This window comes from Papilio xuthus, unplaced genomic scaffold, assembly GCF_000836235.2.
Source record: "Papilio xuthus unplaced genomic scaffold, Pxut_1.1 DF825946.1, whole genome shotgun sequence".
Classification (NCBI taxonomy): Eukaryota; Metazoa; Arthropoda; class Insecta; order Lepidoptera; family Papilionidae; genus Papilio; species Papilio xuthus.
Window position 1 is genome coordinate 5465623 of NW_013532703.1, and position 23606 is coordinate 5489228.

General features: G+C 34.4%; 1 protein-coding gene across 6 annotated transcripts; it reads right to left on the reverse strand.

The window, feature by feature from the left end:
- Positions 1-3846: 3846 nt before the first annotated feature.
- Positions 3847-23606, reverse strand: LOC106124500 (protein bric-a-brac 2). Of its 6 annotated transcripts, none has more exons than XM_013321226.1 (13): positions 23480-23606; positions 23137-23320; positions 16862-17215; positions 16357-16529; positions 15348-15457; positions 14774-14896; positions 14188-14357; positions 13688-13733; positions 5367-5512; positions 5004-5117; positions 4647-4783; positions 4514-4571; positions 3847-4448 (listed from the first exon to the last, which is right to left on the reverse strand). In XM_013321226.1, exons 3-13 carry the CDS (start codon positions 16919-16921, stop codon positions 4332-4334), a joined length of 1254 nt encoding a protein of 417 aa, XP_013176680.1. In that variant the 5' UTR covers positions 16922-17215; positions 23137-23320; positions 23480-23606; the 3' UTR covers positions 3847-4331. The 6 variants fall into 6 exon arrangements, with proteins under 6 accessions (XP_013176680.1, XP_013176679.1, XP_013176681.1 ...); XM_013321225.1 differs by having other exon boundaries at positions 5004-5126; XM_013321221.1 differs by lacking the exons at positions 3847-4448; positions 4514-4571; positions 4647-4783; positions 5004-5117; positions 5367-5512 and adding exons at positions 10020-12287; positions 12603-13212.

A 23606-nucleotide genomic window follows, 5' to 3' on the forward strand; every position in this document is an offset into this window, starting at 1 on the left:
CAACGGTATGTATATATAAAATTAAAAATATTCATGTAAATTTTGCGTTGGTCTAATTTAAATTGTAAAGTAAAGAAAATTTGTTAATAAATTTAACTAAACTTTGTAATTGAATAAATTTATGTTTTGGATGTCTGTTTTGTTAATCTTAATCTTTATATATATATAATTCTTCTGTGAGTGTGTATGTCACTGAACTTCTCTCAAACGACTGGACAGATTTTGATGAAATTTTTTGTGTGTGTTCAAGGGGATCTGGGAATGGTTTAGATTCACAATTTTGTCCGCTGGACAATGTTTTTTTAATTAATTTTTAATTTATTAGTATTTGTTGATTTTGGAATGTTTTACATTGGATCCGACAGACACCATCGCAGTGTCAAACTCAACTCCAAATATATATTGGATATTGTCATAACATTTGAATTCATTAAAATTTTCATTAAAATGGTCCAGAATGCTTATTAAAAAAAAGTTTGAAATTTTCAAATTAAAGACGTGTAGACAGGACAACGTCTGTCGGGTCCGCTAGTAATTTTATAAATACGAATGTCTGTTTGGATAGACGTTTGTTAGTTATCTCCAGTGGATGCATGGATCTCGATGAAATTTGGCATAGATGTTGAACATAATCTGGTAGAACACATAGACTACTAATTACAGATTTCTTTTTGACAGCTAATTATTGATTATTACTGGCTGGTTTAGATTATCTACTTCAAACAGTTGTCATGATTGACATAGTTTACAGATTAAAAATTAAAAGCAATTGATTACACAAAATACTTTATTACACTTGTATGTCTACACACTCTCACGTCTACAGTACTTTGTATACACATTGTAAAATGACCTATATTGGGCCAAGCTCCCCTCTCAACCCAGCATACAATGAACATGGCACATAAGTATAGTTCACGCAATCTTTTGAGTACTATTTCAAGTATAATACAACCACAATAACATGGTATGACATCTAGTGACGAAGTTGTATATTGAAATAAGTTTTGTTAATTTGAAATAAAATTTGCTAGCGGGTATTATGTTATTGTAGTCGGGTTGTAACTTATATATACAATATAACTTCAAAAAGCAATGTCTTGTGGCGCCATCTATCGCCTGAAAGCGGCATTTTTTCGACACATTTAATGGCTCAAAAAGAGTTAAGCGAACTATACTCTTTTAACTTAATCCATTTGCGATACAATAATTCTTGAAATACGTTTAAATATGAAATAATAATCAGTCATTATTTATAGAAATGACACAACAAATTGCCACTTTTTACCGCAGATTTACTGATTTACCTTAAAATTTAAATGCATGTTGTATTTATCTGATGAAAATTTTTGGTCATTAAAATGCATAGCTTACGTATAAACATATATCAAAATCGATATTTGAAAATTAAATTATAAAATGATTCCAATATTGGAAAGTCGTAATTAAAATTATATTCATATAAATCTCTAAAAACTACAGGCTCTAAAATATTGTTCATAAAATAATACTGTCCAAATACAACTACAACAGCGTCTCATTATGATTTAAAGTTTGACCATGTGAAGTGGCGGCGCCACCGTCGTAAATACTGCCCTCTGATTGGTTGAAAATTTGAAATTTCAATATGGCGGCTCTTTTTTATAATTACGCCATACGGTCAGAGTTTATAACTTAGAGATATTTAACATTCATTTTTATTTCAATGAATAAAGTTTAATTTTCGTTGATACATAAACTAACTAATCAAAATAATAGTAGTAGAAAACATGTTAAACACAATATTCATAATAAATAACATCAGTGGTCAAACAAAAGAAACTTAACAGAATAAAGTGTCAAAATTAACCCGCTAATTTTGACAGAGGGAAATGTCAAACCCACTGGTCATTTATAGGCAAAAGCCCTTCGAACGTTAAAGTTACGACTTAAAAAACAATTAAAAATAATAAAAATAATGAGATTTACACAAATTGTACAAGATTAATAGAAATTTTATCGCATCGATACCAAAATTAATCGACTCTATTTTTACTAAAAGTTTTGATATATAACTTTATATCTGAATTTATTTGCACGACAAAATGTTTTTTAAACTCTAACTTCCACAATCAGACATTTAATAGTATTTAAGCAGTCCCTTAGCTGAGATTTCTAACACTAAATGTACACTAAGGGCCGTACGTAATAAACGACTCTGTATGTAGCTGCCAGTGACTCTGAATGTGGCTGTCAGTAAGACTTTTATTTTTTTGACAAAGAAAACAAATATATTTCCAATACCTTAGTACACTTTCTTCATTATGTCCATTAATGTCATATGATGCTTTCGAACAAATTATCTACTATTTACGTTGAATTACAGAAAAATAACACGTCTGTGTAACACTGAATCTATTACAAGATTTATATTGTGTACAAAAATAATTTCTATCCCTGATATTACTAATTTTATTTGTAGTATAACATATTACATACTTTATTTACTGTTTAAATTGTTTTGCACGACTACAAAATATAGCGTAGTTACAATGTGTATTCGATTAACCAATTCTATGATAACTAACCTAACTAAAAGCCGACGTTGCTATTTATAGCTTCCAGAATTTTATAAAGAACATTCTGGAACGTTCTGGAATATTCTCTCAGAAACTGGCGCTTAATGCATACATTTGTGGGTTTATTTTTTTATTCGACAAATTACTTTTATTACTGTTTTTCCTGGATGCAGGTGGCACAAGACCGGTCATCGTGGCGATCTTTGGGGTAGGCCTATGCCCAGAAGTGGGCGTCTCATGGCTGACAGGAAGGAAGGAAGGACTGTTTTTTATGCTAGCAACATTTTAACTTCTACAGATAACCAAAGAGTAAATAGATTAAAAGTCAATTCCTACTTACATAGTTCAACAAAAATATTATTTGGTACTTTTTTATTTAGGAAATGTGTTAACTGTTAGGTGCTGTATTGTGTAATTTAGTTTAATAATTAAAGTAGTAGGAATTTAAAAAAAGAGCGGGAGATTTTTTTTTAGGTTATGTTAGTTTTAGTTAGGTTAGTATTGTGATAGATCTACATACGCTATATACAGTCTAAACATATTAAATTTAACTATTCTAATAAAGCTGCTTAGTACATAAGAACTATTATTTCTTTCAAATATTTATCAACTAATGCATTACAAAATTCTACGAAACTATATTTATACATTTGGAGATTCTAATTTATATATTCACATTGTATATACGACATAATTATGTAAAAGCATTGACTAACTCAAAGTAACGTCAATTATAATTAAAAAAATATATCAAAATGCTTAGATTTTATACAAAAAAAATATAGGAACAAAAAATGCAGGAAGTGACGAATCGTGTCAAACATTTAAAAAAAATCTTAAAAAAAGCTGCTATAAAAGACAATACGATTATTTTAACTTTGTAATGTAATTAGTTAAAACTGTCATGCAGACCAAACCAGACTAGTCTACACTGGTTAGCAGATTTTTTTATATCATAAGATGGCAAACGAGCGAGCGGCAACCTGAAATCGCTAAAATAGCGAAGTGACCGTTGCCCATAGACATACGCAATTGCATATGCGTTGCCTACCTATAATCGACGGAGGAGAGGATGCATAGAAAGAAAATATTTTGCCTTTCCATGCATCCTCTCATCCGGAAAGTCCACTTCCACTTCCAATCCTTTTCTTATAAGAAATAGGGTGGGAAGGGAAAGAGGACTAAATTACGCCTCCGGGACGCACACTCTTTAAACTGCACGCGGAATAGCTTCCACTTGACGTCTGTCTTCTGTGTGGTCGTGGTATTTCACCGAGCGAGTCGGGACAATTCTTGCGAAGATGTTAAAGCGGGTTCTACCACTGTTGTAAATTAACAAATTAAATCATCTTTTCAAGTTCATTACAATCTTTAGTTATCAAAGTTAAAATAATCGTATTATTATATAATAAAAATATAACCTCTAAATAGTTGTGGTGGGTTACTGGATGGTTTGTCAAAATTCATATACACACTACACTATTCAAACCTACAATTCATAACCTATACTTTGTTCCAATCACTTTTTTTAATACTGAAACAAACGTAATAATAGTATTCTCAATATTTTCTAAGCAAATTACTTAAAATAATCTTATGTTTCCACTGTTGAAAGACCAGATCAAAAACGTATGTTTTCATACAAGTATTTTGACAGAGGACATCTTCAGTTATAAATCAATGTCGGTCCCTAGTCGATTCCATGTCGGTTCTTTGTCGGTTATTGTTCGGAACAAAGCAAAGTTTTTATGAGAATAAGGTGAGTATGACGAATTATTGCAACTTGATGTCTGTTGGGGAATTGGAGTCGTCTTTGGGCAGACCGAAGTCCGGCAGTTTGAAGTGCTGCATGTTGAACGGTGGCTCAGGACTGGTGCTGATCTGACTCATCTAGGAGTTAAGAAATGTTAGCATTTTGCTTTATCAGACACATCAAAAGAATTTAAGTTACGTACCTGTGCGCTCCGACCGCGTCGTCTACGTGGCAGAATTCCTTTACGCGCCATGAAGAATCTGTAATATTATTATTTTTAAAGGTATTTAAGTTAAAAAAATATAGTATGCGGAAACAGGCTAAGCTAATCTTACCGTATAGTAGATATGGGTATGTTGAACTGCTCAGAGACTGTCTGGAAGGTGTGTCCGCGGCTAACACAGTCTGCCGCCTGGCGTAGTACCACCTCGCTACGTCGTATGCGCTTGCTGATGCTTAACTCTGGCTGCGACTAGAGGAGAGATATACAAATGCCAAATTACATATAATATATTGCTTTATTTATTATGAGTAACATCTGCAGTTCCTCTGATGTCGCAGATGTCCATGGGTGTCGTTGATCACCTCGGTTTTCTCGCCGATCGTTTGCCCCCAAACTCTTATAAAAAATGGTAAAGAAAGTGTGAAGCGGCAGTGATACATTGTTCATAGAAGTAACATTCCTATCTCACCTGTGTATATTGAGGACGATCTCCAACGTGCAGAATATTGACGCCGGGAGCGTACCCCGGCCCGATTGTCATGATCTTGGGCCGCACTTCCACCAACGGAGACGCTCCTTGCACCTGTAATGTCTGGGTATATTGCACTCATTGTCCTTTATTTTCATATTTGAACAGTACTTGATAAAATGCTTATTACGTAAGAGTCTGTAGCAGCTAATGCGGTTTATTGAATTGTGCAAAACTACGACCACACATAACTGATTCATAGATCGTGAGGGACTAAGCTGTATAGGCTACTTTTTAACTTAATATTTACTATTTTAATGAAACCAAGCAGATACTTGCGCTGCCTATATTGTAAATACTAACATTTTTGACTTGGTGAATGATGAATGCGGGTGGCTCATCGCGCAGATCGTACGTGTGGTCGTCGGGCGGACGCGGCGCTGGCTCCGTCTCCGGCTCGTTGTCGGACGGGCTGTCGTACTGGCATTGCACGTTGGCTATCGCGAACTCTGCAGGCACGTGACAAATTCTATTCCTATCTAATCTCTTTAGCTGTCAAAAGCCAGATAATCGATTTTAATTTTTTTTAATCCAAAAAAAAGTGTAAGTACGCAATCCAGAACTGTTGGTCAATGTCACTATTAAGAGAAAAGGAGGAGATTGTCTTCAACTAAAACCTTCAGTACCCGGATACATATACAGGGTGATTCTTAACGGATGAATTAAAAGATTTCTGAAGGTAAAAGAGGTTAAGTAATATAGACACAAGTTAAAATATCTTTTACGTTATAAATAAAAGGCTATATTCACGACAAAACATTTTATTACCATCAAATACAATCACCCGTACTTATATTTATAAATACTAGACAGTAACTTTGCCCTTAATCTAAAGTATGACCAGTTTCAATGAAAATAAAAGTACTCAATTTCAACCAGATTACCGCTTAAATAAATTATTTTAAATGGCAACTCTAAAATGGTTCGATGTATAAAAGAGACCCTCAATCAAAAAAGATACAGAAGGCCAAATAAATAGTATTCTTTTGTTTCTTATTTTTCTACCGTTTTGGTAAGATCTGGGATTTTCTGGCAACACATCAAAATAAAAATAGTCTGTTTAAAAAATCTATCTGCAATACGAACATTATAATACTTTTATTTATAATTTATATTAAAAATTGTCCTTATGACATATATTTACGAAATATAGGAAATTTTTCGATAATTACTTTTTACATATATATTTTACAGTGCGCTTCCACTGCCAAGATTAGGCATGATTATAAACTTAGAAAAAGTTGTGGAAAACATATTTTTCATAAGTTTTTCAACAATGAAAAACCACAGTTAGTAATCTAAAACACGTGTGCTATAAAATAACCTTAAATAATTATAAAATAATTCGAATATTTAAAAAAAAATTGCCTTGATTTTATTGCACTCTATTTGTCATCAATATTAATAATAAATAATATTCTGCCATAAATTATAAAATAATCAACGAAATATAAAAAAAATATAACCCTTTGGATTGAACGCTACTTTGGTTTGTTAGGAACTAATTTAATCATCTAACTTATATTAATTACAATTAAAACAATATATAAAATTGGGACTTACAACGTTTAACACCGTCGAACCTAGGGGTTAGACAAACTGCCTTCGCTCCGAAGCGATTCCATAGCGAACTTCAAAAATGTATGGAATGCGCGACAATCACGTCATCATCATCAGCTCACTATACGTCCCCACCGAGGGGCTCGGAGCCTACCCTAAGTTAAGGGTGATTAGGCCATAGTCAACCACGCTGGCCAAGTGCGGGTTGGTTGACTTCACACATATCTTTGAATTTCTTCTCAGATATGTGCAGGTTGCATCACGATGTTTTCCTTCACCGTAAGAACGTCGGATAAATGTACATATGTAAATCGGAAATCGAAAAACACATTGGTACATGGCGGGATTCGAACTCAGGACCTGCAGATTGCAAGTCAAGTGCTTGACCCCTGAGCCACCGACGCTCTTTTATCACATGACTAATCGAAATTTATTCAGTTCTATACTCTTCGGAGCGAATGAGCTTTGTCTATCCCCGCTGGTCCCATAGGACGACCATAAACAAGAAAACTGAAAGAAACCTCTATAGACGTTAAAAATATCGCAACCCTTTGGGCTCTCGCTTAACTAGGTTCGACCGTATTTTTGATTTTGATTATTAAAGAAAAAAAAAGCTGCATTTATATAAGAGACCGCGGAAAAAATGACTTCTGGCTTTATTATCCTAAATTTAATTATGCGAAGTTTTTGAGCAAAAAGACTACAAAATTAAATAAAAATTACTATCCTAACCTTAAAAATGTTGTGTAAAAAAATGTAGAATTATTTTTCATTTTAAAAATAGATAAATCTTGGTATTCAACTGTTATACACTCTAAGATAGATAAACAAATATATTTAAAAGATTTCTGAACCACCTGGGTTACTGTATTTAGCAAATTTCCAGATAAAAAAAAACAGTGTTAACATTGTAAAAAAATCACAAAATTTTAGTAAATTTACATTTTTGGCAATATTAAGTACAAAGTTCACGAAATCTTAACAATAAATTACTATTATTTATGGATTTTAAACATTAAGTATACATATTTATCAAAGTCAATCGACCAACTAACCTTATTATGATGAAATGCAAGTGACTGCAAACACGACATTTATATTTCTAAATTCCTTAAATAAAATCCATTTAATTATTAGAAAATATACCACATTCTGGCAACTAATAGGTAAAAATATTTCCGATCCCTTTCTTCTTACAAAGTTCCTTCATACCTCTCCGATTTGGTTTCTCTCATAAGATCCAACGGGTCAAGGATTTGAGTTCTAGTTCCACGTCGACCTTTAGAAAATTGACTCTTTATATCATATTTCTCCATCCAATTCCTTAGAGTTTTCCTTGGCACGCCATATTTGTTCGAAGCTGCATAAACACTGTAACCTTTTTTAACCGCTATCAAAGCGTCTCGGAGATGCTGGGATGAGTACTGTTTGTAAGATTTCTCTTGGAATACGTCAGTTTCTATGTTAACGATGGCGTTGGGCCGTCGTCCCACGATGCGGGGCCGCGCGTGTATGTTCAGTGGTATGCCGTGGTCCATATCGATAAAATGTCTCGTCACTATTTCCGTCGATGTCCGCAAACCTGCAACAAGCGAGGAGAAGAAACGGCCCTTTAGCTTTTTTATTTTTAATAGTAACTTTTTTGTTTCGATGATGGCAACACTCGAGCTGTCATTGTGACAGGGCGTTTCTTTTCCTGGCTTCCTACAGGCGGGAAATGGATGAATCGAGGTTTGCGTATTCATGTAAAAAGCGAGGAAAAGCCGCATTTGATTTTAATAGATTAGAAACAAAAATTGTTTTTTCTTTCATAAAATTTTAATGCGCGAATATTTTTGTTTTTTAAAGAATTTGAATATTCGGATTTAAGTAATGGTTACCGGGATAATTTATAAAAAATTATCACTTGGTGGTGAGCAGTGCGCTTCCAAAAATGGGAATCTTAATAACGGTAATAATTAAATACAAAATATTGTATTTTTAACATTGGAAAATCAATTTTCTTAAAAAAAAAGTAGTAGAACAAACTACTTAAGGTTTGGGAAAAAACTGGTTATAAGATTTAGGATAAAAGGTAAAAGGTAACAATAAAAGTATAGTATTTATATCATATATGTTTATTAACTCCCGTAACATAGCAAAAATCGGTACAATCATTAAAATCGACCTAACTCTAAAGGTTCATTTAGACATCATCCGAAATCGTACGAACGTACGGCCGTCGCTTCAGAGTTTACAAACGGGGATGTACGAGAAATACATACGTCTGTCTCTCTCTGAAACAACGGCCTTGCGTTATTCGTACGATTCCGGATTAAATAAACCTTAATAACCATAAACGGGCGGACATGTCAACTGTATGCATTTTTTATAAATTATGTGAATGAAAACAAAACATTGTGAAATAATTTAATACATACAGTTTCATACATTTAATGAAGTCTAAAATTTACCTTTTAAGTCTTAATTTATTTAGATAAAAATATGATAAAATATCTACCGATACAATCGCCACGAATTTTTAAGGCTTATTTCCACATAGAGGTTGGCTGCGCGACTTTGCCGAGCGAAGAGATGCGGTTGCTTTTGCAAGTCGTGTTTTATTTTCTCCGGCATGATCAGTATGCTGTTACTCAATAAGGCTGGAGGTACACGACTAGCCGCTTAGTGGAAATAGGCACTAACATTATTGAACATAACGTCACAAATTCTCGTTTTTGACATGACAATTGCTATGGTGACGATTTAAAAAGAAATTATTTTTATGACGTGTATCTTCAAACTTTCTTAAAAATCGACAGTCAAATTACTTATAATAATAAATAAATTAATGCATAAATTTTATATAATAATGTAAATATAAAATGTGCATATTTACTGACTCGGGGTGTACAGAACAGATGATTTCATCAGTGTCCTTTTAATTTGGAAATAATATGAAACGCAATGTATATAAACATAATACTGCATACAACACTTCTATAATATATATGTATATATCTATATAGCAACTTACATCTATGTATGTATAACTTTATATACTAAGTAGGCACTTCTTGGATTGCGAGCGATTTTGGCATAGACCTGACTATTGTGGCAGAATCCGTGTTTCCACTGTTTTAACTTTTGTTTAAAAACATGTTGTCATCCCATTGTCTTTGGAAAAGCTGAGATATCAATATGTTTTAAAACATGCATTTCGTCAGTGGAATTTCACGTGAAATTCTTGTTAAGGCAACACTTCTTTCTTTAAGGCCATAAGTTAGTCTCAAATTACTACAAAGTATAAATATTTATATCGTAATTTTGCATATTTTACTTCCAATTTATTTTTTATTTATCCGAATATAATTAAAAATGAAAACATATCTAAAATTATAATTTTGGAAGTCAATTGTAATTTTTTTTTGTAACTAAAAATCCAATGCCAATTATTTTTTTTTGTAACTACGTTTGCCGTCATCTTATTACCCTACCGCAGCAGTACTATAGTACACTACCAGTTACGTTAAATTAAATATTTATCATATAAATATATTACAAAATTTATTCAATTGGCAACAATTATCAACGATCTTATATTTTCAGTCTCCAATTGCTCTTCGGTCCCTACGGTACACACTGGCAACACTCCGTCGCGACCACGCGACGAACACGAGTGGACGACGGGTGAACACTGCTTTCTCTTACAAATATGCCACAACGATCAGGTCAAATGCTCGCTCATGAAGATTAAGATAAACCTATGCCTCGAAGGCATGCTATCGCTTTGAAATAATCTTAGGAACAACACACGTAGTTAAAAGCCTATGTAATACAGCGATCGACGGATCTGCTATTATACGTAAAACTTAGAATTAATTCAAATTTCAATATCGAGTTGAATTATTTGGTTTCCACCGATATTCAAATTTTCAATATTACTTGATACCACAGATCTCTATAAATGTATAGGCAATTACTAATAATATTATAAGTTCAAATCCACACCACCGCTACAAACCCTTACTATAAGCGCCAAAATGGCGGAAATCGAATAGGCACAAAATACTACATTATATAGCCAATCCATTTATAAAGGTCAATGGTTGAGACACTCCGATAAGTTCCGACAAGTCCCGACAAGATCCGACGATCGCTCATATCGGCCTAATTAAAGCAAACTTAAAATATACAATTTCTAAAACAACTTTCGATGGAGCTAAGGGGGGATTCAATCAGCTAATTAAGTACGTAAACCTTAAAAACATTAATAAATTATCACTATTTTTAAGCAATTATAAGTATCGAAAAGTTACGATGACAGTCGTTTTTTTTAGCTATTTAAGTCTCCCGTCATTTTTTTTTCTCCATAGATTGTCATCTTTAATATTTATAGCTAAAATTTCATTTTCAAGTCTTTTCTTTATCTTTGGACGTTGTCCTTACGAACATAACCGTGCGTTTACACTGCAGAAATCTTTACAAAAACATATTGTCATGTCATAACAAGAGAAAGAGACAAGAAAGCTACAGTAGGACAAGAGAGAGAGAAAATCGGAGGGGACAGTGGGCTATCATAATTTAGTTTGACATATATCGGGTGGGATAACTTTGTCGGTCATGACAATATGTTTTTGTTATTTTTCGTCAGTGAAAACGTACGACAAGACATATAAAAGGCCAATATTTCAAGCATTCATTATATTTTATATAATATTCTATAATCATTTAACAAATAAAACGGTAGGTAAAAATAAATAAAAATAACATATCCCCTCGAATGTAACATAAAAGCTACCAAATTGGTAATAATTTATTGCACTGGTATTACCAATATTTACTAAGAACCGCTTTTTAAAACAAAAAAAAACATTCGAGGTGTCTTACTATAAACGATAAAAACAAAGTATCTTTGGATGTAATATTGCAAGATAAAATAGGAAATCTAAAATAAATAAAGAATTTTTGTTAAAATAATTACTATTTTTGTATTAAAATCTTTAGTAATTAACCTTCTTAGTATATTTACTAAAATTAGATAGAATAATAAGACGGTAAGGTAAGTCCAAATAGTTTCACACATTGTGTCAAATAAGTCACTTTTTTACAACTTTGGTCATACTGCCGCAGAGTGGCCACTAAGGAACACCCTTAGATTTTGTATAATAAATCACTATGCGACTGATTATGTAACCTAGACTCTGATAGTGGAAAATTATATTAAAGTTGATGAAAGAAAAATTCCTCCACAACTTTGCTAATTCTTTGGCAAATTTTCTAAACTGGGGCAAAACATTTTTTTTGAATAAAAACTGTATTTGAAAAGCGAACTATTCATGTAGTGACATATCAAGAGCAGTGTTGCCATCTTCACTATTTTCTACCGTTTCGGTAGGTTTTTCAACTTTTGTCTCATCCTCGCTTGAAACATTGCCCGTGAAGGTTAAGAAATGTTTACCAAAATCTATTTCATTATCAAATGGTTCTTCATTAGTTTTTTCACCATAACTTTGATTATCACCAGCATTTGGATATCCATCAAATGTTTTATATTCTCTTTGTTTTTTGCTATTCTCAACGAATTGTTTCAATTGCTGCGGCATTGGGAATGAGGATTTAATGTGGCAACGCTTCATCCAGTTACGTAGAGATTTGCGAGGCACTTTGTGTGTTTGGGCAGCTCTGGAATTAAAATTAAAATTAAAACATAACTTCTATTTAAATAATTCTAAGTATAGTGACTCCTTAGTGATTAACTCTGAGTACAAAAGACTGAGACTGAGACTTTTTTTTATTTTACTAATATTATTATGCGAATGTTTGTATAGATGGATGTTGGTTAAAAGATACACAATGGCTAAACGGATGTCGATGAAATTTGTGACAGATGTAGAACATAGTCTGGAAGAACACCTACACTACTAATTAAGTTTTTTCTTAATACTGTGCAGACGGAGTCACGGGCGATAGCAAGTGATGGATAAATGTATAACTTACCTATAAATACTTCCACCTTTCTTAACATCCATTAGAGCTGCCCACATAGCTTCATTGGAGTATCTTCTGTTAGGGTTGAATTTACCCATCATGACTCTTTCTAAATCCTTACGAGACAATCCAGATGAGCTAACTTCTTTACCTTCCAAAAATTGATCCAAATCAGATTTTAACACAGTATCACCAATATCCATGTTTTTATCTTTGAAAATTGGTGGTCGACCACGTCTACGTATCTGCGGTTTCTCCCCAGATTTCGGGTAATCTTTATTAACGGTTTTCGGTTTTGGAATAAGTTCCACTTCGGATTTTTGATTTTTTATATCTGTTTTGGTTTTTTTTATTTGATTCGCTTTTAAAAGTGATACTTCGAGTTCACCGTTTTGTTCTAACCAAGATTTGTAGTAATCATTTTCGGCGTTTTTTTGTACATACGCATCTTCGGACGCCATATTTGTTTCAAGGCCATATTTAGAAAATTCATTTTGCATTTCAGTCGCGTTCATTTTAGAAAGTCTACTTATGTAGTCCGATTTAGTTTTTGTTAAGTTTTGTAATTTTGTACGAAACAATAATTCACTTTCAGGCTTCACTCGTATATATTGGCTTCCTGAAATGAGGAAAAAAATTGAAAAAAAAAATGGTCAAAAAAAAATGAACCATGAATGTCTATTATAAAAAATGACAAATGACATGTCTGTAAGATAGAAAATAAAATAAAAAATAACGACCAAACCATTTTGCAATAATAAAAACATTCATGGTTCAATTTCTACTAAAAAAAAAAAAATTCTACCAATTTGGTAATATTTAAAAATGGCCTACCTTACAGACATTCATTGTTCATATTTTTACAATGTCCATTCACAATATGATCTTCGTTTTATATTCGGTTACACACGCACAAAAAAAATCGATTTTTTCCCCGATTACAACACGAAAACGAATAAAAAACTCTACTAATTCAGTCGAGTCATAACAAAAAAGTAACTAATAAAAGCAAGTGACAAAATAGAAGTCACATTGCAAACAAACATTGAAAATATTTTTGAAAAAAAAAAACTCGAAAAAAAAATCCGTCTTACCTGACGTTTGCCCCAAACTGCTGCCTGCTTTTCCGGGTTCTTCTTCCTGAAAGGCAACATTTTTATGATTAAAAAAAGTGTCTTGACTAGACAGACGGACGGACAACAAAGTGATCCTATAAGGATTCCGTTTTTTTTCTTTCGAGATACGGAACCCTAAAAAAAAACAATATTGTACGTAATTTTTTTAATGTTGATTATTTTTTATATTGGACATGAAAAAAAGTAATTTTTGTTTCAGATAAAATATCTTTTAACACTAAACAGATTTGGACGATTTTTAAATACCTACGGACGATGTCGCGAGTTAAACTATGTATATATATTTCTTTAACGAAAATTTTAGCTTGTATATTTGATTATTCAACGTTTTAACTTTGCTAATGAAAAACACAATGGTAATAAAAAAAGGGTTTGACCGACAGACGCTCAATAAGCGATCCTATAAGGATTTCGTTTTTTTCCTTTCGAGCTACGGAACACTAAAAAGTGAAACTAACCTCGTTAAATTCCATATTCTCGTTGTCCAGTTCGCCATAATAAAGTCCGTCTTCTTCCACCGTCTCCTCCTTCACCTCGGGATTCCTCTCCCTGTCTTCTGACTTCCTTTTCTTAGTGCCGTTTGTTGTCACATTCACGTTGGCCGGCTTCGGGTGCTGGTTTGTTGGACCTGGGGAAACGGTAGTTTATAAAATGACTAGATTACACAAAGTCAAATGAGGCAAATTGTTTGAAAGGTCAATATTTTCTGAATTAAATATTGAAATGCCTAAACTTGGTCTTTAAATTGATTAATTTTAGTACTTTATTGTACTTGTTCTTCTCGGGTGGTTAACCTTAAATATACGCGTTATAACCTCCTGCTTCTAAGTCCCCCTTTATCCTATACTAGCTGTCACCCGAGACTCTGTCCGCGCGGCATTAAAAAAACTATTGGTCGCAGCGTAATGTTATATAGATTAAAGCCTTCCTCTATAAATGGATCCAACAAAAAAAAGAATTTTTCAAATCGGAATAGTAATTCCTGTGATTAGCACGTTTAAACAAACTCTTTCGCTTTATAATATTAGTATACAAGGTGTTTACCATTAGTGGTAGTTTCTCTATGGGCGTTGGCGACGAGCGCCTCGCTCGCTACCGTGAAGTCTTTGCTCTCTGTGCCGGAGCTCGTCTCTGACGTCAAGCCGCTTGTGTCACTCGAACACAATCCTGCAATGTTACCATACTAATTTTTATAATAAATTATACATTTTAATAATTTTCATGAGAATCGGTCAAGCTGTATCGGTAGAGTATGGGAACGAAAATTGTGACACGAGAATTTTATATATAAGATTAGTTAGAATTCTTTGGCGCGAATGACGCGCTTTCGTTACAAAGTTAAGTGTCAGAATGATTAGTGAGGGGACATAAACGTCGACATTTTAGTAAGGCTAGTGTTGCGCCAGTACACCGGCACAGTGTCGGATTTTTTCCTAACAGTAAATATCTTTATCTTAGTACTTAGATATGTTTAGTTTCCCCTTTATCTGGACCAAGTTAACAGGAGCCAATTTTCATGGATCTCCAATACATCTATAGAAGAAGCTTACGTCCACGTCCAGGTCTAGTGGATGACTGTTACTATTTACTTACTAGAACTATAGTGTTTTCAACTGACCTCTGATCTGCAGCGCTTCTGCAGACTTGAGCAAGCTGGGCAGTTCCTCTTGTGTGACGTTCACCTCACCTTTGTACATGAAGTCTACCAGAGCTTGCATCTCACTGAACCTGTTACATACAACATACATCATGGGCGTTGGCGGACGATAATCTAAGCTAGAACTAGAGTTGGGCAGCTAAAAATAATATGGTCTTATTCGCAGCTTTCCGTTCTAACTCCCCACCTTGGCGACGCCCATGTATAATCCTTTTATCGATTCGAGAGTTATGACGTCACATGTCGCGGGTTCCATACTCCTTTTCACGGGAGTAAAAAATTATTTAATCTGTGTATAAATTTTATCTTTTATTAGACAGAGATAGCAATAGTTCTATGCCCTTTTAACAAAATGGTACATGCAGGTGGAGTAAACCTAAAGCCAACAAACCAGACCTAGAAAATCAACTGGTATTGTAAACAATTTTAAAAGTAGACGGGATGTTAGCTTGTTGTATGAACAACATCCTCTCTTCTATTAGTGCAGGTTGATTTAGGCCTTGTATTAAAAATAAACGCAAAACTCCACTTTTAAACTAAAACGGTAGACGTTTTTTTATGGAGCCAGTAGAAGTAAGACACTTGACTATAATAACCAGTGGTGCTAGCACGAATATTTGTGACAAGTGCCTTTGTATTGTCATCGTGATTTATGTCATAACTAGCTGCCAGCCGCGACTCCGTCCCAGGAATTAAGAATAAACTTAATATAATATAGCCTATGCGTTCTTCCAGACTATGTTCTATATCTATGACGAATTTCAGCGAAATCTATGCAGCGGTTCTGGAGATACTTTTAAACAAACATCCATTTCTCCATCTAAACATTCGCATTTATAATATTAGTAAGATTAGTGTAAGATTTTTGGTAAACACAACGCTGCACAAATTTTAATATAAATTTTGTCGATAACGATACGATGGTATTTTTGACAACATTAGTGCTAGATGCAAAGTATGTTTCTCTCACCTCATATCCCGCATGAGAACAATGGGGTGCTTGCATGGGTTCTGCAGCAGGAGGCGCTCGAGGTAAGCGCTGCAGGCGGACAGCACTAGCTTGTGACAGCGCAGCTGACGCGACTCGCATGCCAGCGTCACATCAGCGAACTGCTCCGTCAGCAACAATCGGGGGAATACCGACTGAACAACACAAGTTCATAATTTATCTTCTAATGACGTCATACAAGAAATAAATCAAGCCAATTTTCTAATGAATAAAAGTTGCTTATAATCACTAATATAATTTCTAAAGTTATTGATTACTTATAGCAAATAATTTGACACCCATATAATACACTGTCTTAGTGTTAAGTTTGTTTTTTTTTACTTTAATTAAATTGTATTTTCCTTCCATAACATTACGTTTACTAGTGGCACGTTAATGTTACTAGATATAAAGCCATACAAGTTGTTTAGACTCTTATTTTAGTATTCATATATACTAGTACAAGCACTAATATTAGTAAACTCACCTGTAAATTGGTATGATAGGAGTTCCATCGCACACAAAATTGTTGCGGTGGCAACGCCATCTTGCCGGCCAGTCAGTCAACCACAGATTATATTAAAATTTATAAAAACATAATACTTAAGATATCTTTGGCCGATTATATTTCAGTCCTTATTATAAATTGCACTGATATTTTTATAAAAATTGCACAAGTTCATTTAGAACAAAACCACATTGTTCCGCCACTTATTATCACAGTTTTATTAAGTAGAAAATATTAAGTACAAGCAATACTTGTTTGGTTATATAAGAAACTTTTAGACTAGACTGTATATAATTTATATGTAAAATACTGGAACTCGATTATGTTTAATACCTGAAACAAAAAAATAAGTATTATAAGAAAAACGTCGATGGTTCAGGGATTAATTATTTGACTTGTAATCTGCAGATTCTGGGTTCGAATACCGCGATGTACCAATGTATAGATACATTTGTCAGACCTTCTTACGGTCAAGGAAAACATCGTGATGCAACCTGCACATATCTGCGAAGAGTTTAAAGATGTGTGAAGTCAACCCGCACGGGGCCAGCGTGATGACTATGGCCTAATCACCTCTTACTAAGAATAAGGTCCGAGCTGAGGGACGTATAGTGAGCTTAAAATGAAGAAAAATGAAGCATTATTTACGCCTTTATATACCCTGTTTTTATATAGCCGACAAAATGTAAAACCGAGATCTTTATTGTAAATTTTTCAAAAACGACCCATTTTTTATGTAAATGTTTCGGCAGTGTAAACTCGCTACAATACAAGATGAAATGTTTTCTTTTATGACGAAATATTCATGTAGGTGGTGCTAAGAAGTCGGTCAAGTGACTATTCCAGTGCTTATTATTATAACTACTGTCATTCATTTCTTTCGCCAACACAAATGCGAAAAAAGTAAATTGACGATTTTTTTCTCTGTAAACCTGATTTACCGTATCATTAAATGTGGTTCAGTTATTGCATAGAACATACATACGAAAAATGTCGAAGGCTTCAGTAGAAAGGGACAACTTATATCATGTGGAAGGGAGACAAAGAAAACTGTATACGAGTAACTTTGTACGGACGGAGACAATATGAACATAAAAAATCAATACCAAACCGAAAGGGGCTCGGAAGACCCTAAAAATGGGGTCTACATTTTACAATGCTATTATTGACACGAGTTCGTTTATTTTTCATATTGAATTATGATGTAAACAAAGTCCGCTTTTAGTTGATAGATTAAATATGACTGATAAATAAAAAAGCGCTAATGCACATACTCCTATGACATTCCGCTGACTTTGGTGTTGCAGATGTCCACGGGAGTCGCTGAACACCTCGGTGATCCCTTTGTTCGTCTGCCCCCTACTCTTATAAAAAAAATCGAGAATGAATCCGAATTCTATGACATCTCACTTGTCAAAATATTTAGAACAATCTAGGTAATAGACTCTAGGAATAGATAAATATGCATTTGCGTTTCAGTCTGACAAGAGAATACAATTTCTGTAGATCGTAGCACCTTTTTTCATACTATAGTAAAAGCGGTCAAGAATTGCCACCGTGACTATCCGCGCGGTATTAAAAAAAATAATTAGTAGCCTATGTGTTTTTCCAGATTATGTTCTCAAATTTCAGCTAGATCCACACAGCCGTTCTGGAGATAATTTCTAACAAACATCCATCCATCCAAACAGTCGCATTTATAATATTAGAAAGAATTAAGATTTATAACAACGTATCTACATCAAAAATTACAGAAAAATATTCAGAAAAATGTTATACAAACTGTATTCGGGCAACGAACTCTTATTTAAATGAATTAAATTCGAAGAGTTTGATTAAGGCGATGAACTTGTTATACGGTAAAGTCATTTTAATTTGAGGGTAAAAATTGAAAACAATGTTACACTTTAGTCCCACAGACGAGACTTAATTAGAGAGAAATACATACTTACTCTACTAATATATATAACTTTTCCACCAAACTTCGTCCGCGCGAATAAAAAAAATATATAGTCTATGTTATTCAGCGATAAAGTACCTTTCTAACGGCAAAAGAATTTTTAATATCGATCCAATAGTTTACGAGTTTATTCGTTACATACAAATATACAATTCCTTCTTCTTTAATATACTAACATAGAAGTGTAGATGATTTAAAATCATTTATTCCCAACACGAAACCATCAAGTCTGCGCATCGGCGGGGCAGACAGAAAAACAACGAGTGCTTTACAATCCCCCATTTAGTCCGAGCTGTGTAGGGTGCCCCCGTATCTGTTCACAGATAAGTAAAAAAGAGTCCCGACAACGGTGGGGTCCGGAGTGCGTCGACCCTAGGGGCGCGCCCGAAATAGCCCGCGCGGGGGTCCCAGCCCACGGCCCACTCCTCGCGGTTATATTTGGCCCGAGCGATTGGTGCTTATGTATATTTCTTGGAAATATTTGAGAGCATTGAATTTACGCAAAATGTTTTTGGGAAGGAATTAAAAGTTTATGATCGATTCATGTTTTGGACACTAAAAAAATACCAATCCAAAGTACCTAGATGCAGATTGCTTACAGTATAAATAAATTGATGTGAAAGTTAGATAAAATACAGGAGAATGACTGGATTGTACCAAATATCTAAGAATTGCTTGGACGGAATGATATGAAGATGCTTGCAAAAAAAATCACAGATAAAATATAATATAGTCTTCGCACTTTATCTAGTAAAAAAATAAATCTGTAGGCGACTAGAATTTATGCAACTAAATATTCAAGTATTTTTTCCGTATTTTTTGTCACTGACCTCGGCAGTAGGCCTCGATTGCGAAGACATCAGTTAAACTCATTATCAAATGGTCAATAAAAAATATAGATTGGTCAAGCATGTCTTAGTAATTTTATTTCGAGGTAGACGTGACTGAAAATGGTATAAACACTTTCAGATATATTGACGGCTCTTAACTTCGCGCGGGTTGCTGCGCACAACACAATTTTAGGTCACATAGCGGGATACGGAGGGAGGACACTACGCAGTTAGTATGACCTCGGGATGCTAAGATGGTTGAAAAGATTTATACATAGTAGGCTAGAGACAAGACTTGTGACTACCGTTATTATACTTAATTTGAAAAAGGGCAAATGAGATATTCTTACTTGCGAACGTCGGTAAATACACTAGGGAACACACTTTTTGACGCTAACCAAGACCTCTGTATGACATATCGTCATCCCTGTCATTGTCTTTGACAAAACGGACAATGTTTTAAACGGAAATTTTGGTTTCAGAATTAAGTGCAGCAATTAGTGTAGTTTTAATAAAAGCAATTTCCAGTCTAGCTGCATTTTTATAAGTGACATTTTCTTTGCAATAAAGATGAAATGGGCGCGGTCATAGTTCCGATTATCCCAAGTGACGATCGATCACTGATAAGAATATATATCTTCAGTATATTATTGATATGGTCAATTTTAACCAGATAAAATCATCAATGATAGACAGTAGTCTATACAAAGTTACTGGACGACAAGAAAATATCGATTTCATGAAAATTTAACAACTTAAAGAAAAAAAAACTGCTGGTACATTCGGTTGTAAAGCCAGACAGCAAATATTCAAACTGTGAATGTCAGTGACCCGTGAACATATAAATCTTATCGCCGTGCTATATCGGAAATAGGACAAAAACAGGTGTGTCTGCGTTTTCGGGATTAATATAAAAAATAACTTGAAAAACAAAGTTTTGATTTGGAACTTTAATCGCTTCAAGTTTGAACATGTGAGAATAATGACAAAAGCCATAGACCAACAAAATTACGAGATTATTTTTGCTTGACTATAAGACAATATTTAAAACGAACTTAACGCCCAGCATTTTTCACGTGGGGAACAAGCGTACTCTTCAGCGCTACGTGCCAACTCAAGCTAACTCTGATTTCGATTATCTTGTAGTCTAATTCAACTTCATTAAAGCATCTTTAATAACATTGCTCTTGTTCACGTATTTTGTATGACGCAATACAAGTCGTCATTTCCGACGGCGCTACGTTAACTAACAATTGTTAAACAATAACGAACGCTCTAAGCGAAATGATATCATTGTGCGTAAATCACACACACATAATGTAATCGACTTATGTATTATGAAATATAACATAAACAAGCTTGTTGCAGATAGAGCTCTACTCATCTATGTCTATCTTAAATTAGTGATGATTAGGTCAGTACCTTGGTTAGAGTAGAGCACTGCTGGGGCATCGCTCAAAGTGCTACAGGTCTGCGAATTCAAGTCTCACATAACCCTGTTAACTAAAGGTATTGTAAAAAAGAGCCCTGCAGAAATCTTGCCCAGGGGGCTAATAGAGCTAAAATCGTTACTGGATTAGACTTTAGTTACGCTAGCTAAATGCCCGTTGACTTTAACACATCTTTGGAATTCTTTCATATTTTTAGTGGTACCTAAAATTTCAATACATTGGGCTTTGACTCATCTAATAATACACATTTGTAGGAAACGTTGGTTTAGTGTCGGAAGATCTGTACAAAAAGTTCGTTATCCCTATTTTTTTCGAAGAGAGTGAAAGAGACTGCAATTTTTTGTACAAGTGTTTCGTCAATGAAAACCCGCGGTCCTCATACATTAACATAAACAATTTATTAACAGTGTCCGCAAGTGTAAGTATTGTGTAGCATCACAGAAGGAAGGCGGACAACAATAAAAGCGATTTGTTAGTGGAGTTCGTATTATCATAATAATAAACGTAGCAATGTAAGAGATGTATTTAAAAACGGCCCAAACGTGAACATGCCCTTAAAAATTAGGGCTCATTCAGACAAAAACACGATTTAGCGATAGAGTTATTTTATATAGAACATAGTCTCAAATTTAAAACAGCATTTGACTGTTGATATGAGCCGGGGTAATTCGGCTTTGAGAAATAAATGTGGTGCGTACACTTTCAGACTGTACGATACACCTTTCTATTGGTAGACGAAATAGGAACAAATCAGAACAGACACATTAGTAGATACCGATTGTCGGCCAAACATATCCTAACCTTTCCAATGCCGGACCACCTGTACAATGACGTCTCTGATTTTGTCATAGACAATGAGAGGGATCGTATAGGAAGGGGAATTATCCTTTTTCTGTGTGTCCGTTGACTAAAGGTAGGCAACGTATCTGCAACTATAGATGTCTATGAGCAGCGGTCGCTTCGCTGTTTCGGCGAAGCCAGGTGAGCGTTTACTCGTTATCAATCTTGTAGAATAGTTAAAAAATCGATCGATTTACCCAAAATATTCTTCTAAAACTCTTTTAAAACGTAGTGTTTTAGTATAAGTAGGTCTGTAACTTTTGACTCTACATAACAATAAATTGCTATTCAGTAAAAATCACGACACAAATAAGGTACATTTCCGCGACCGCATTTGCGGCCTATACCTCTTTGGATATGGCTTCGGAGAAAATTATTTATGCTAGGCTAGACGATTGCGTCGAACGCCGAATCACAGATAATATACACATAAATGTAAACTAAAAACATTATTAGAACACATATCTAGAATACATTATCAAGTAATTGAGTCTTCCACTCCACTTGTAGGTCGAGCTCTGATGTCATTTCAAAAATGATTACATTACACAACCACATGAAGTCCGCAACTTGAAAACTACACAATGTAAGGCCCCATGAGCGCAAAGTAATATCTTATCACGATTTTTATGTTCCACGGAGCCGCAAACATTAGGTACGGCCGTTTGACCGATAAAAGACGTAATACGAAAAACAAAACCACGACATAATGCAATTATTGTAATAAACTCACCAGTAGCTAAGTTTTCTTTTGCTATGTCGTAAAAAATAAACACAGCGACAGGAAGCATAACATGTATAACACAATTTCCTTGCCGTTAGTTTTATGATGGTCTGACGCTCGTGATCGCTACACGGGAGCAATATGATGGTTAAAACATGAGCACAAAGCCAACATTTGGCCGATCCCAAAATAGTATATCGCAGGCCCCAACTAATGTTATAAACATTCGTGCAGCAACGACCTGACTCACATATGCGAGCCTCAAATAACAAAATCAATATTTAAATAATTACACCGAACTATGTTTAGACGATATAAAAAAATCGAGGCGAAACGCAATCGTCGCAAGTGAACGAAATGGTCGATTATCATGAGCTGAAAAATGTGACTTTTCACGATCGCAACCTCTAACATGGAAAAACTATTAAAATAGACATAACAATACTCACATAAGAGCCGCCGCGCGACACTACATCACGTATGCAATTAGCGGCGTCTGATGTTTTTTTAACGATGAAAAATCAATAATTTTTAAGAGCACAAATTGTTCATATTTTTCCGTCGGGTCCCAGCTTTCCTCCCTCGGTCTCAGTCGCGCCGACACTCAAAAATGAAAAACCAATTGGAAGAAAACTGTGGAACCGAAAGAGATGCATATACTTCGCCGATGTAAATAATGACAGGGGAATCATAACAAACGAGCGAGACAGCGGATAGCCTCGGGAGCGATTAACAAAAACAAAAAATGTTACGTAATGTTGGAAAGAATTCACATTAAGGTAATTTACCTACCTCATTACACATTATTTGTTGTTTTAGAGTCGCCACTTTAAAAACCTTTGAACTTATTAAGATATCGCGTATACATTTTGACGGCAAACTATCATCCGTCACGCGACCGCCATTTGCAATTATAAGA

Coding starts and splice junctions, on each gene's coding strand:
- LOC106124500 (XM_013321222.1), bottom strand. CDS start 16,921: ATGGCGTTGCCACCGCAACAATTTTGTGTGCGATGGAACTCCTATCAT. Junction 13,734..14,187: donor AGAATATGGAATTTAACGAG/GTTAGTTTCACT, acceptor GTTGCCTTTCAG/GAAGAAGAACCCGGAAAAGC. Junction 13,213..13,687: donor CAGTTTGGGGCAAACGTCAG/GTAAGACGGATT, acceptor TCCTCATTTCAG/GAAGCCAATATATACGAGTG.